General features: G+C 51.0%; 1 protein-coding gene across 5 annotated transcripts in view; it reads right to left on the bottom strand.

Annotated features, from left to right (window-relative positions):
* DTX2 (deltex E3 ubiquitin ligase 2) overlaps nt 1-14274 on the bottom strand; it is a 33741-nt gene extending 19467 nt beyond the window's left edge. The window contains exons 1-5 of one of the 5 annotated variants that reach the window (XM_082430708.1): nt 14119-14262; nt 12762-12926; nt 12066-12619; nt 9664-9820; nt 1911-2267 (exon numbers count right to left, since the gene is read on the bottom strand). In XM_082430708.1, coding sequence (XP_082286834.1) covers nt 1911-2178 — 268 coding nt within the window. In that variant the 5' untranslated portion in view covers nt 2179-2267; nt 9664-9820; nt 12066-12619; nt 12762-12926; nt 14119-14262. Of the gene's footprint in view, nt 1-1910; nt 2268-9663; nt 9821-12065; nt 12620-12761; nt 12927-14118 lie in introns of all 5 variants that reach the window. The other 4 variants (XM_082430706.1, XM_082430710.1, XM_082430709.1 and 1 more) reach the window with 4 other exon arrangements.
* Nucleotides 14275-15490: the final 1216 nt, after the last annotated feature.

The following is a 15490-nucleotide window of genomic DNA, read 5'->3' as shown; positions in this document are numbered from 1 at the left end:
AAAACTGAAAACAAAATGCCTGAAGAAAATTAAATCATCCATAATCCAACCACCAAGAGGAAAGCACACGACGTATATTGTATATTGTAACATATTCCTTCTGGTCTGGTCTCCTAGGCATGTATATTTAGGTGTAGCTGACAATCATACTGAAAAATTTTCCTGTTTTCATGTATTATGCCATAAGTATTTCTTATGTCTCTAAAACTTTGTAAAACTCTTTATTAACTGTTACACAGTTCTCTTACATGGATGTACATAGATTCCCTTGGACTTCCCAGGTAGCAACTATTAGGAAACATCTGTGGTTAGCTTATATTAATAAACCAAACCTGACGATTCAGGAGAGAAAGAAAAAAATCAATTTGGGCCATGCTTCCAACAGTACTTTTCAAAAGGTGATCACTGCGATTACCTTCTACCTGGTCTCCCGACCTCAGCAGCCAGTGGGATACTCTTAACCCCCAAATCAGATTACGTCACTCCTCTGCCCAAATCTTCCCAGGGTTCCTCCTTTCAGAAGAAAAGTCGAAGCCCCTCAAGGGATGGAAAAGCCCTGCACGACCTGCCCCTCCCTCCTGACCTGTCCCCAGCCCTTCCTGGTGACCAGGCCACCTAAGCTCAAACTTCAAAACAACCTCTCGGGCTTCCCTGGTGGCGCAGTGGTTGAGAATCTGCCTGCCAATGCAGGGGACACGGGTTCGAGCCCTGGTCTGGGAAGATCCCACATGCCGCGGAGCAACTAGGCCCGTGAGCCACAATTACTGAGCCTGCGCGTCTGTCTGGAGCCTGTGCTCCGCAACAAGAGAGGCCGCGACAGTGAGAGGCCCGCGCACCGTGATGAAGAGCAGCCCCCACTTGCCACAATTAGAGAAAGCCCTCGCACAGAAACGAAGACCCAACACAGCCATAAATATAGATAAATAAATAAATAAAGAACAGCAAACTTTAAAAAAAAAAAAAGAATAACTTTAAAAAAAAAACAAACAAAAAAAAACCTCTCCCTGCGCTTTACACATCCATTCCCTGATAAACACTCATTGCTACCTAACTCATACACAGTTCACAAATCATTTATCTTGTGCGCTGCCTTTCTCAGTGACTGCGAACATCATGAAGGCAGGGACTTTTATCTGCATCCACTGCCTGGAAGCCTGAGTCCTCACACCCTCGAGGAGGCTGCTACAGGGATTAGAGCAGGAGTCTTCAGGCTCGGCACTAGTGACATTCTGGGCTAATAATTCTTTGATGTGGGGCTGTCCTGTACATTGTAGGATGTTTAGCAGCGTCCCTGGCCTCTGCCCACTAGATGCTGGTAGCACCCCGCCCCATAGTCCTGACCATCAAAAATGTCTCCAAACGTTGCCCCCAGCTGAGAACCACTGATTTACAGGGATAGTGCACAGCTCTGGGAAGAAGTTGGTGGCCCCCTTCTCAGTAATACTGAGCAAAAGACACACATACACACACACACACACACACACACGAAAGAAACATGAGTGCACAGGAGAGTGAAGTAACTTGCCCATGTGACACAGCTATCATACAGGAGCTGGAACCCATCACCAGGCCCTCTTAACTAGCATGGTGTGCCACCCCCATGCCGGCTGGCCTGCTTGCCTGCCTGCTGCCAGCGAGACCCTCGAACCTCTGCGGGCGGAAGCAGGCATTTCTGGTTTGGGAGACAAGGGGGAAAGGGGCTGGAACGGCCTCTGCACTGTGTTCCCAAGGCACCCTGTACCACTAAGGAACATCTCACACTGCTGTCACTCCCAGCACCCGCCTTCTGACTGTGTGCATTTCAGGGGCAGGATAACGCTGAGAGTCAATTCTGTGACCCCCAACACCTAGCACGACGCCCAGCCCGAAACAGGCACTTGGACACATACTTGAGGCAGGAAGTGCCTTACCAGTGTCCTGGCGGAACTGCGTCCAGCTGGGGAGGTCGATGATATAAGGAGCCAGTGAGGGGTCAGCTTGGCCTAAGGGGATGCTGTGGGCCAGGCTCCCCAGCCCGAAGCGCTGGCCCTTCTGCTGGACAAACTGCTGCTCGATGTAGCTGCAAACAGTGGCGCTGTAGGGGTGCCAGGTGCCCAGCCCGTCCTGCCATTCCCACACGGCCACTGCCACCGGGCTGGTGTACACCTGAGCCAGGGAAGGGCTTGGGGCCATGGCCATCTTCCCCAGGACTCCCTCTGTTTTCCCCAACGGCTTCAGACCACTCTGGGCTCGAGTCTCAGGTCCATTGCCCAGCGCTTCCAGGAGACCTGAAACAAGACAGACACGCAGTTACCGACGAACACGGTGGCCCTGCCAGAATCAGTCTCAGTGCGGGGAAAAAAAATCATGCTTTTCCACAGTCACTTTTTTCCCTAATACCTTAAGGGCATCGTGAACCAAGTACCTAATCCTGTCTCTTTGCTCAGGCAGCCAGGAAGAATTCGGAGTCAATCAAGCAGCCTCCTTACCTCTGCAAATGTCCAGGAAGACACAGTGGGTGAATTCTGGGTGCTAATCATCAGCCCTGCTTCTGTCCTTTTACCAATAATTTCCCTCTGGCCCAACTACTAAGTGTATCCTTTTCCACTATACGTATTTTCATGAGTCACCCCAATCCTTTATGGACTGAGGCCATCATGACCCCTTATACCTTTGTGAGGACGCCACACAGGTTTCCAAAGCAGGTTTGTTTGTGAGACACATATTAACACCTGCTATGCTACAGATGAAAAAAAAACTATGTCTCGGAAAGGACCAGGGGCTCAAGGACAGCCAGAGAGGCGACTCTAAGCGTGGGTGGGTCCTAGCTCTGCCCAGGTCTCCAGGCTGCCCTGGTTTCCCGCACCATTAACCACACAGGGCAGACCCTAGATAGACATTAAAATCCTATGGATGCTGAAGCCCTCCCTCTCTGGCCTCTCTGCACCCCACTCCCTGGGCCTGGGCCTTGCTGACCAGCGGTCAGGTCCAAAGACTTTACACCCATCTCCCAAGACAGTCTTCTCCCAGTCACTCCCGCCCAGCTGCATCACTCAAGGTTTTCCCAGGCCATCCGTCACATGAACTTCTCCTCCACGGCACCGACCAGAACCCTAACGCCCACACACACATATGGCGGTCCCTGTCTTTTTCTGCCCCCTCAGAAGGCAGACACCCAGCGAGTCGGCCTTGTCCACAGCCACCTCGCCAGCCCCAGCACAGGCCGTGTCATGTAGCATGTGTTATACACGGATTAGCTCAAAGCACGACTGAATGGAGGCAGATGAAGATTCTATGTGCCTGCAGCTGTTTGAAGAAGAAAGGGGGTCTGTGGAAGCTCCTAGGGTGAGAGAGGAACGGGGCCAAACAGACGGACAAGGCGGTATTTCTCCCACTTTATGGACAGGAAAACAAAGAAGTCAAGGTCTTACTGAAGGTCACACATACACTGCTAAGTGGTAGCACAGAGTGCAAACCCAGATCAACTGGCTCTAATGCCCATTTTCTTAGCGGGGAAAGCTCAGCATGAGCTCTACCTTGGGCTCCGCCCTAGATAAACATTAAAATCCTATGGATGCTTAAGCCATCTCTAGCCTCTCAGCCTCTCTGCACCCCACCTGCTTAGAGAGGGGGGAGGGAGAAAAGGGAAAGCGGTGGTGGGGGAGGGGAGGAAGGGAGAGAGGAGCCAGCGTCTCAAGCTGCGAGCATCCTCAGCTGTTACGTCCACGTAGGGCCCTGGTGCCAACAGGGTTCCCAGTCACATCATCTGCTCCGATTCCCACACAATCCCCTTAAGTACAGACATCGAATTTTGCCCCTGTTTTGCAGACGAGAAAACCGAGGCCCCGGTGGTTTTGGTGACTCGCTTACATGGCCACTAATGAGGCTGGGACCCTGGGCTTTCGCTGCTGTCCCTGAGACTGCACTCCAGCAGGGTTTCAGTGAGAAGGCCGAGACCACCTGCCCCACAAGCAAGGCAGAGCTGGAGCAGCACGAGACAGCGAAGAGGCACGGGCTCTGGCGTCCACACGCCGCGTACTCACTGCACTCTACTCACTGTGTCACCTGGTGAAGGTACCTAAGCCCTCCAAGCCCGATTTCGCTTGGAAGTGGACATATCAACCTCTATTCTAAGTGCTTCTCTAGGGGATTCAGATGGATAGGTGTGTATAAAGCACCCAGAACAGCGCCAGGCACACAGCCGATATCAGCAAATCTTGGCCTCCCTCCCTTTCCCTGCCCCCCTCCACCCCAGCACCTCCCACCCCTCAAGTCTGGGGGAGGAGTGGCGGCCCAGGGCGGCACTGAGCTACACGGCCTGAGAACACGGGCGATGAGTCAGGCCTGCAATAACTCTGAGCACACACAGGGGGGCCAGGGCCGCCCCTGAGCTGCCAACCGCTCCAACAGAAGCACACATCCCGCCCTGGAGGATTAGACCCGGGATGCCCTCGAGACGGCTGGCAAGCTTATTAGCTCAGCGCCTGTAATTAGAGGCCTCTGGACCCACATCCAGGTACAAATCACAGGACTGGTTTCAGGGCCAGTTACTCCTGAGCCCAGACTTTCCCCCTGGCACCCCCTGGCAGCCGTCACTCATCTCTCGGGCAGCAGGGGCCTCCCATGCACCAGCACACGTGGTATGTTCCAGCGTGTCCACACACCCCCAGATGAACCAACTCAGGAGAACTCTGCCAAACAGCCTGAGAGCGACACTCGAGAATTTCAGCTAAGCTTTTCATGACCGTGTTCGGCCTACAGACCACAGGCACACGACGGTCCAGGCTCTGTCAGGGTACTAGAGACCCAGAGATGAGAAAGACACAGCACACGGCCCCTCCGTGACCGGCCACTGTCCCCACTAATACCAAGGCCTCCACCTTTTGTCCACCTGCATCAAATTCTAGCAAGTGCCAGAACATTCGGAGCCATTTCCCACCTCCCAGACATTGATCCTGCTGGTGCCCATGTCCAGACTTCCATCCTCCCTGCGCCTAAGCCCCCAGCAAACATGCCCATCTTTCCAGACTCAGCCACAGCGCCCCGCTCTGAGCCACACCTTCAACAGAAAGTGCTGACCCCATCCTCCTGTGCGTCCTCACTGCATTCTCCATTTACCCAAACACACTGCATTTACTGATTTCAGTATCTGTCCCCCCTCTCACCACCCCCCAGAACAGGAACTCCCTGAGGGCACAGCTGGGGTTGACCCAAAGCTGGGACTGCAGCTCTTCAAATGCCCAGTATCCCAGAGGGTCTAAAACACACATGCCGAAAGAGAGGAGCACCGTCTGCTCCAGGGGCCTGGGGCACACTTGGGGCGATGCCCAGAACGCCCACTGATGTTCCCCTCGAACGCAGCAATCATGCACACGCAGCGGCCGTGTCAATGCACCCATTCTCTGTTACAGCCTCAGCCATCCCCAAGCTTCAGTTCAAAAACCTAATTTGGGCTTCCCTGGTGGCGCAGTGGTTGAGAATCTGCCTGCCAATGCAGGGGACACGGGTTCGAGCCCTGGTCTGGGAAGATCCCACATGCCGCGGAGCAACTGGGCCCGTGAGCCACAACTACTGAGCCTGCGCGTCTGGAGCCTGCGCTCCGCAACAAGAGAGGCCGCGATAGTGAGACGTCCCCGCTCGCCGCAACTAGAGAAAGCCCTCGCACAGAAACGAAGATCCAACACAGCCATAAATAAATAAATAAATAAATAAATTTATTAAAAAAAAAAAAAAATCTGATGCTTGAATCCCATCCCTAAATATACTTATTTAAACAAAACAAAACAAAACAAAAAAAACCTAATTTGTTTCGGCTCCTAATGATGGGGCTATTTAGGGTGTTCTTAATTATGAAAATTGTTATTATTCTAATTGGCCATGGGAAAACAGCCTTAGTCTGGGGGCAACCTAAACACTCCATGATAATGGAATAAGGGAATTCTTAAATAAATTATGGTACACCCCAATGATGGAATACGAGTCTTGAAAAATGTTTTTAAAAGGCTTTCAGACCTAGAATAATGCTGTTGACAAATTAAAAATACCGGATATGTAACCATATACACTATACGCTCTCAAGTGGGTGGGTGTGCCATTTACTGAGCACCTACTATGTGGCACGCACTCTGTCCGGTGCTCTTGCTGTCCAGCTCTCTCAACCCTCAACTGCCCCTGAAGGTAGAGATTATCCCCATTTTACAGACGTGAGAACCAAGGCCAAAAGCAATTAAGAATTTACTCAAGGTCAGACGGCCAGTCTGTGACACGAGGTTCTTATATAAGCTGATTTTTAAAAGGCGGGAAGGAACAACTCTGACACTCAACTAGGAGTGATGGAGTTACGGGATATTTATTCTTTACCTCTTTCTGTACTGGCAAATGTTCTACAATGATCATATTACTTATTATGATCGGACCGAAGTTATCTTTAAAAAAATGTATCAACAACTTTGACCACGAGAAAAACCATCCTGCCTTCTCTTACATTCTCTTGTCAGATTAAGCCACAAACGCCTGTGCACAGCCCCACGGCTCCGAGGCACAGAGGGACGCTGCTGTCCTACCAGAGAGGGGTTTCACACAAAGGAGAAAAGGTGCATGTGTCCAAGAGTCTTTCTATTCCCGGGGGATTTACAAAAGCTTTAGAACAAGACCTGAGCTGACGCAGGAATCTGCGTGAAACTCATCCCGCCTGATTGTGGGCCTCTGGGTAGGGGAAACCACACAAATGGATCCCCTTACAGTTGCGGCCTCCGGGAAGAAGGCCCCGAGCGTGGTTTTTAAACTGGTGCCCAGACTGGGCGACTGTCAATTTGCCAACATGTGAGGACCCGTTTCCTCCCCCCAAAGCCCACCGAAATACAGAGTGGCCTGGCCCAAGCCTGAGCTGGGCAGTTCACTCTTGGCTCCACGCTCGGTGACCTTGGGACAGTCACCTCCCCTTTCCTGGGCTCCACTGCTCAGGCGGTTGGATGGGTTTTCCAGCCTCTTATAAGCAGCAGAACCCTTTTCCAAATGTGACCGTACGCTGCCCATCGATATGTAAAACGCAGAAAAGTGGGGCGCTCTTATTGACGCAGGGGCTGCCCTCCATTCCTGCTTCCTGAGAGGTCCAGGAAGCTGTTGTGCGGGACACAGGCGTTCTGGGGGCACGGAGTGGAGACCAGTGAGACCGGGTGGACTTCAAACCCTATTTCCATGCTGCGTCTCTTCCGGGTGCTTTCCAAGAAGCATGGGCCTGCAACTCCACACCCCACCAGCTGACATGGTGCACATGACCTGTAAGCAGAGCATGACCTTCAAAGACTTGTTACGGGGCAGCCGGCCACCCGGGCACTGTCAGAAAGCCTTCCCACGGAGATGGGAAAGTCCAATACTGCACACAAACACACCAAAGCAATGTTCTACTTTGCTAGACATGTTGCTTTTAATACAAATTTAAAACAATGACCTATTATTTTTTTGCCTGTCAAAGCAGTAAAAATAATTTCAATACTCAGCGCTGGCGAGAGTACACTGAGATGTCATACTTCTGGGACGGATAAACCCTTTCCAGAAAACAGTTTGGTAATATGTATCAAGAGGTTTAAAAATGTTCACTTGCTTTGACCCAATCATTAAAAAATCTATCAAAGGAGATGAGAGAAAAACTTCAACATAAAGATATTCCCCACAGCACTATTTTAACTCGGTAAAAGAGAAGCAGAGAGAAAACTCAGTAGAAACGTACCAAAATGCTAACAACAGCTGCCTTTGAGTGCAGAAACTATTAGAGACCTTTTGTTCAACTTCCTTATATATCTGAACTTTTCACATTTTCTAAAGTGGGAAACTATTACTTTTGTTTTCAGAAACAAATCTCTACAATGCCCACCACTTTCAAAAGATCGTAAATATGAAACAAACCCCACCACTGTCACTTACCATCATTACTTCAGACGGCTGCTCCCGTCCCAGTGGAGTTTCACTAACAGGCCTGTCAAAGTACCACGGCACCTCCTTGCCAAGAGACACATGTCCCACCCCTGAGTTCCAAGAAAGTGCAAAAAACACACCATCCAGGTGCCCAAACTATTACCACAGGGGAGCGCTGCAAGGTAGGGCTTTTGTCTAGAAAAGAGATGGCTTAAGCCGGTGCCACCCACACCTGACTAGGCTTCTGAGAGATGGAAGGAACTACACATGATTCGTCCCTTGCACGTGGGGCCGCTAGAAGGGAAATGACAACTCCTCTCCTGGCTGGTACCTGCCTAGGGCCCTCCAGAGGCAGGTCAGAGCAGAACGTCCCAAATGGGGTTCAGAAAGCCACACAGTGGCCAGGGGGCAGGCCCCGGCGACCAACAATTCCCCAGTGGGCAACCTCCTCCACCAGCACCAAGAACCTGCTTCTCCTTCTTTGCCAGGAGCAACCTGACCACCCACAGGTCGTCAGAGCCTACCCTGGGGCCAGAACGGGGAAGCAGCGGAAGCAGTGGCAGGCACAGTGGCCATAATCACACCAGTGGCCACCAACCAAGAGCTTACTATGGACCAGGCACCGTGCTAAGTATCTTATAAGTGTTCTCGTTTAATCCTCACATTCCTGAGCAAAGGGTATCATCTCCATTTTATAGATGAGAAAAGTGAGGCAAAAGATAAACAACTTGCCTGAGAAGCCACAGGTATAAGCAAACCCAGATCAGTTTGCAGAGGGATAAATTGATGTGGACAAATCGGCCTGCCAGATGTGTCTGCTTGACCTACTACACAGTTTTTAGTTTTTACAAATTGAGCCAATGTTTAAAAACTGGAATATCCACCATTAAAAAAAAAAAAAAAAAATCCAGATTTCTAGCTTCTCTTGAAAACCAGAAAAGCTGGCAACATTTGCAGGCCTGACCCAGATTCATTGTGCAGCCAGCAACAATGAGCTGCACCACCGCGGTGGCTGGTACTACTCTCCAGGTTACCACAGTTACCGCAACTCCCCAGGGCAGAGCCGGCAAACTTTTCCTATAAAGGGCCGGAAGGTACATATCTTAGGCTTTGTAGGACTCTGGGTGTCTGTTGCAACTACGCAACTCCACCACTGTAGTATGAAAACAGCCATAGGCCACACATAAACTAACTGGCGTGGTTGTGTCCCAATAAAACTTTATTAACAAAAAGAGGCTGTGGGCTGGCTTTGGCCCACGAGCCACGGTTTGCTGACCTCACTGTGGTCCCACCGACCTATAGTTGAGAAATACTTCTTTGAACCTGTTTCTCTATTGAAAAGTGGGAGAGTGCTTATGCCTCTGGCCAGCCTCCCCTATGACATGCCTGCCCTCTGTAGACACGTCAGTCTTTGCCCAGCACCTGAGGGTGAAATACAGCATCCAACAGCACGGCAGCGAGCATGTGGTGAGGGCCACCCCCAGCGAACCCCAACCTGCTTCCCAGAGCCAAACCTTTCCCTGCATCAGGCAACTGGGCCCTGGCCTACCTCTCTCCTCTCCCCCCTCCCCCGTGACCCTCTCCTCTGCTCCCATGGCTTCAATAATCCCACGCACGCAGAGCATCCAGACCTTTCTTCAGATGTCCTGCCTGAGTCCCTTAAGCCCTCTGCTCCAGCCATCAGCAGCTCCAGTGAGAGCCCAGAACCCGCCAGGCTGTTTCGTGCCCCTCACCCCTCACCAACAGCACCCATCCCACATGTCCACTTACTCAGTTCTTAATTCCCAGCCTGAGACTCTCTGCCCGGTGAAATGTGTCCTACATCCACTCCTGCCCCGCACGGAGAAGTGGCCTCTTCTAACCACCAATGTCCCTGTGACATCTGAGTGCAATTATCTACTTGTCCCCTCCACTAGGGCACGGACTCCTAAAAGGCAAGGATTATGGCCAGGAAAAGATTTTTCCAACGAGGCACGGATCGCTGACTATACATGAAAAGATACATTTCGCTGTGTTAAAATTAAGAATGGTTGTTCAACAAAACATGCCTCAAAGAAAGCAGAGAGTTACAAGCTGGAAAAAGATACTCACAATAAGCAGGAAGGATTAAAATCAAGGATATAGAAAGAACTCCTACAAGTCAATTTTCTTTTTAAAGCGCCAGGAACCCCACAGAAAAATTACAAAAGAGTGAACATATAATTTACAGGAAACGCACATGCCAATAAACTTATGAAGAGATGTTCGACATCAGGGCTCAGGGACACAGAAATCAAGATCCCAAAGATCCCATTTTATACCCATTCCATTGGCAGAAACAAAAAAAAAGTCGGCCTATATCAAGTGTTGGCAAGAGTGTGGAGCAAGTGGAAGGCCTACATTCTGCTGCTGGTGGAGTGAAAACTCGTACAACCACTTCAGAAAAAGTCTAGTAACAACTATGAAAGTTGGACATTTATTCACCCTACGACCCAGCAAAATACCACCCCTCAGCTCATACCCAAGAAAACCTCTTGCATATGTGCAACAGGAAACATGTACGGAAATGTTCAGAGCAGTCCGCTCGTGACAGCAAAACTGGAAACGAGCAGGTACCCATCAACGGAAGATCAGACGCATAAACTGTGATTTGTCCACACCATGGAATATTATTCAATATTCAAGACAAATGAACCAGATGACATGCAATACTATGGACAAACTGTAGCGATATTTTTTTAAGTGCCTTAGGAATACACAGGTACCATAAAACTACATAAAAATGAAAGTGAGGGGATAATGGTTATCTCAGGATGGGAATGGGAAGAAAGATCAAATGATTGGATGTGTATTTTGTTTCAAGATCCTGGCTTTTATTGTGGATGGCTGAAATGCAGGAACTTAACGACACATTAAAAATAACTCTGGAAACAAGTGAAAGCAAGCCGGGCGTGAACAGTGATCAGTGTGTATTAATCTAGTTCTCTGTTTACCTGAGGTGAAAATTAAAACAAACACACAGAAGGGACTGTTTAATTCTCTGTACTCTAAGTGCCAAGCACAAGCCCGGGCACACAACTTCCTAAGCGTGTGTGCAATGAATGAGGGACGCTTCTCCCTCACCCGTGGCCCCATTCCTGTCGGCCTCTTTGGTACCTTCGACATGTCTGAAGCCAAACTCACCTTCCTTGCTAACGCCCCTCTCCTCCTGGATTCCCTGGCTCTGCGCTGGCCCTCCTCCGCCTTCTCCCCCACAGCCCAGCGGCTGCCCTGGCTTGCCCTCTCCTCGCCTCCTCAGACCCCACTGCTAGCATCTGGTTGGCACCTTTCTGCCTCTCACCTTGACAAGCACTCTCTGCCAACTGGCTTCTCCAACTCCTGTCTCTCCTCGTCCACCCCAGAGACAGGTGCGAGGTTGAGCTTCCCGATACAGTTCTGACCCTCTCTCTTCCGCACCTCCCCTAGAGCTCTAGAAATAATGTTCACGTTCCCTGGGCTGACGCTGAACGCCCATCACAGTCTGGTCCCTTCCAATCAACAGTAGCTGCCAGCGCATCTCTCTTCAATACCCTCCTCCATCTACATCTTCCCCTCCCCGATCCCTCCTAAAGAGCGTAAGTGATGAACTGCTACCCCATATACCGCCAGTTTCCCCAACTCTGTGCCTCGACTTTACCCGGAATCCCACCCACTTGGCTACCCATCCTCAGCTGACCCACACTTTCAAGGCCCCATTTAAACACCTCCAGGATGCTGGGATGTGCCCACTTGAAAGAAAAATCCCCTCTTACCAACTTCCACGGCATTCTGTCTGTCCTCTACAGTTCTCTCTTCCACAAGACCAGGAGCAGCCAGAGGGCAAACTCCCCTGTCTACCTCCCCCTACCAGAAGCTGGCAGTGGTGTACGGAAACAGTCACAAAGAGAATAATCTTATCCATTCCACGCTTTCTAGCCAGGGTGCTCATTTAAAATGCCCATCCTCGGACTTCCCTGGTGGTCCAGTGGTTAAGACTCCGAGCTTCCAATGCAGGGGGCTCAGGTTCGATCCCTGTTCGGGGAACTAAGATCCCACATGCCGCGCGGCACGGCAAAAAAAAAAAAAAAGGCCCTTCCTGGAATTCTACTAAAATCCTTCTGTTCCCCTGAGCCCTGGCATGACCCACAAAAGCCCCCGCTCAGCCCCCTGCCTACCTTTCCAGGCTTCTCGGCCCTGCATCCACACGCTGTCGCTTCAGCCACATTGAGCTGCTTACGGTGACCCAGACATGCCAGGTTTCTTCACGACTTTGCGTATACTGACTCCTCTGCCAGGCTCTGCCCCCTACTTCCTAGGTCCTACTCCTTCTTCACAACCTTAGCTGTCATCTTCTGGAGGCTTCTGGACCTTCCCTCCTGGGCAAGGGTGGGGTGGGCTCCGCCCTGTGATTATCCACTCCTCAACATGTATCACACTGACAACACCTTGTCACTGTCTATGGTTTGTTTATCTTTTCTACCGAACAATGAGCTCCTGGAAGACAGAGCTTTTGTGCCTGGTCACCGTACCCCCAGCACTGAGCATGGGGCTTGACAAAAAGGAGGCATCCAGTAAAGGTTCAAGTAACAAAAGAAACTAAAATTTCCAGTTCAAATGCAGAAACCGTGACTCGTGTCCTTCATCCCATAAAGCACGTCTGAAGGTGGAAAGCATCTTCTAAGACTGGTTAAACAGGAGAAGCTGCTGGCAGGAAGCCACCTGAATTTATCTGAGACAGTTGGCAATCAACAATCAACTCCCAGGGCTCACTTTCATCCTGGGGACCTCAAATTCCACCCTCCCCAGTGCCCACTTTCTCTACTGAAAACCAGATTGGGAAGGCAGCAATGTAAAGTCCCCATGGCTCTCACCTTTTCTCTCTGGAGAGCTGGCACAAACTGTGCCTTCTTGATGGAGAGACCAGATCCTTAGGAGGAATGACTTGTTTGAGTTCCCATCTTGTTATAAAATGCCAACAACAAAAACCGGGCAAATCTGAAAGGCTTGCTGACTCAGCAACACAAATTCCAAGGCACCTTTGCCAACAAGGAAGAAGATGATCAGGTTTTAAATTGAGAAACAGTAGTTAGTGAAAACGAATGCACAGATGTCCAGTCTGTGTGCTGTGGCTGGGGACTGGAAACCACCAGATTCATTTTCCAACAGCCTGGGCAGAGCAGAATGTACAGTAGTCTCCCTCTGCCCACTCAATAACCAAGGGGATGGCTAAAAACAACAACAACAAAAAAAACCACAAACAAACACACCCTAAGCCCTTCCACAGAAAGGCCTGAAAGGACTTCGTAAGCCAGTCTGCAGTGTAGGTATCCAGGAAATCAACACACCAGAGAGGGAAAAAGTTTGGCCAAGGTCACATGGCAAATGAACAAGAAGCCTAGCTATAGTCATACTGATGGTTTAAGCAAAGCCTGATTTTGGCTACCAGAAAGACCACCTTCTACAACTCTAGAGGAGCTAGGATAGCATGCAGAAATATTTTGAGTTTCTTAAGGGTCCAAGCGTCTCTGCACGAACTATTTCCACTGCTACTGGCACTTAGGGAAGAGGAACCAGTGTGGGGGACAGCAGCTGGCTGAGAAAGGATAGTTTCAGGGGGAAAAAAAAAGCCTCCTAAATCCTCTTCACAGCATATACATTATGCCCTCCTCACGAAAATGACCCAGGGTCCCAGGAAATAGGCACTTCCTGGAAGGGAGACCCTACATGAGGCGAGTTAGGAGTTAGACTAAGGAGGCAAACTCCCCTAAGTACAGCCCCTGGCTCCAGTGAGCCGTCCACCGGGAGGCAGACCCCAGCAGAACCCAAGCGCTAACTAGGGCAGCCGGTGGCATCATCACCACCGTCTCCTCCAAGTCCTGTGGGAAAGGGTACACTCCCACAGACGGACCAAACTCTGTGTCTGCGCCCCTCCCCCTGCTAGCCCTTCGGCTTCCACCCCGGCGTTCACCCTCCCACCAGGTCCGGTCCTAAGCTCCCAGCGTCTCCCAATTCCCCCAACTCCCTCCTCCGGGACATCTACCCGAAGGCCGATCCCCACAATCCACCCCCCCCACCCCGCCCCGTCACCCCGTGGCTCTTCTCCGGCCCGGCCCAACCTTCCCTCGCGCCCACGCCCGCCCCCTTCCGGTCCCAGATCGGCTTGGTCTCCCCCGCGTCCCCGGGACCCCAGCCCTGGCGACGAGCAGGTGGCCTGTCCGCCCCTCTCACCGAGGCTGAGGAGGGCGAGGGGGCAGGCGGAGGACACCGCCGGGCTCAGGCTGCAGCCCCCGCTGGGCCTGGGCACGGCTCCGGCTCTGCCTCCCAGTCTAACGAAGAGGCAGCCAGAGTGAAACAGCGTCGCTTCCTTGCGTCCCAGTGCGCATGCCCAGGACGCTGGGCCTTCTGGGAAACGTAGTTCCAGCGGAACAGCGGGGGGCCGGGCCGAACTCGACGTGCACCTGTTTAGGGGTATGTATTCCCGAGAGAGCTTCGTGTCTAGCTGGGAGACAGACACTTAAACACACAACTACAGGACTCCCCTGATGGCGCAGTGGTTAAGAATCCGCCTGACAATGCAGGGGACACGGGTACGAGCCCTGGTGCAGGAAGATCCCACATGCCACGGAGCAACTAAGCCGTCGCTACAACTACTAAGCCTGTGATCCAGAGGCCGGGAGCCACAGCTACTGAGCCTGCGTGCCACAACTACTGAAGCCCGCACGCCTAGAGCCCATGCTCCACAGCAAGAGAAGCCACCGCAATGAGAAGCCCGCGCACCACAATGAAGAGTAGCCCCCGCTCGCCGCAACTAGAGAAAGCCCGCGCACAGCAACGAAGACCCAACGCAGCCATAGATAGATAGATAGATAATAAAAAATTAAATTAAAAAACCACACACCTACAATCTAGTAGGATAAATGTGATAAAGGAGTGAGAGCATAGAAGGGGGTGCCTAATGCGGTGGGAGGGAGGTCAGGAAGACATCGCAAAGGAGGTGACATCTGAATTGGATTTTGAAGCCTGTATAGGGGTTTGCCAGGTGGAATACAGGGAATCCCTTGCAAAGGATGAGAGATGTGAAAGTGCCTGACGTATTCAGGAAGCAGGGAAATGTTCTGTGTGGCCAAGGCAGAGGGTACATGGACGGCGTGAGGACAGAGAAAATGGATTAAGGTGTGGCAGGATATGGGGAAATGTCTGGGTAAGATTATGATGGACTCTATATGTCATGCAAGAAATTTAGGCCCCTGGAGTCAATTGAAGATTAAGCAGGGGAATGAGAGTAGGCATTGCATTTTAGAAGGATACCCTTGTGGCGGGTGGAGGATAGAGAAAGGAGTGGGGAGACCAGTCTGGAGACTGTTGTCCAGGTCGAAGGTGATGAGGCCTAAACCAGACTGGTGACTAATCTTTTGGGATCATAGACCTCCTGTAGAAAGCTAAAGAAAGCTATTCCCAGAAAAATGCTCAGATGTGTTCACACATGTGTATACACACACATTTTGCATACAGTTCCAGGGGATTCAGAATCCTCTGAATCTTGGACTCTAGTTGAATATCCTTACATAATCTAATGTCACTCATACTTTAACAGGGATTT

The sequence above is a fragment of the Balaenoptera physalus genome (assembly GCF_965194825.1).
Source record: "Balaenoptera physalus genome assembly, chromosome: 16".
Lineage (NCBI taxonomy): Eukaryota > Metazoa > Chordata > Mammalia > Artiodactyla > Balaenopteridae > Balaenoptera > Balaenoptera physalus.
Note: the sequence above shows the minus strand (reverse complement) of the source record. Positions and strands in the feature narration are given on the sequence as shown.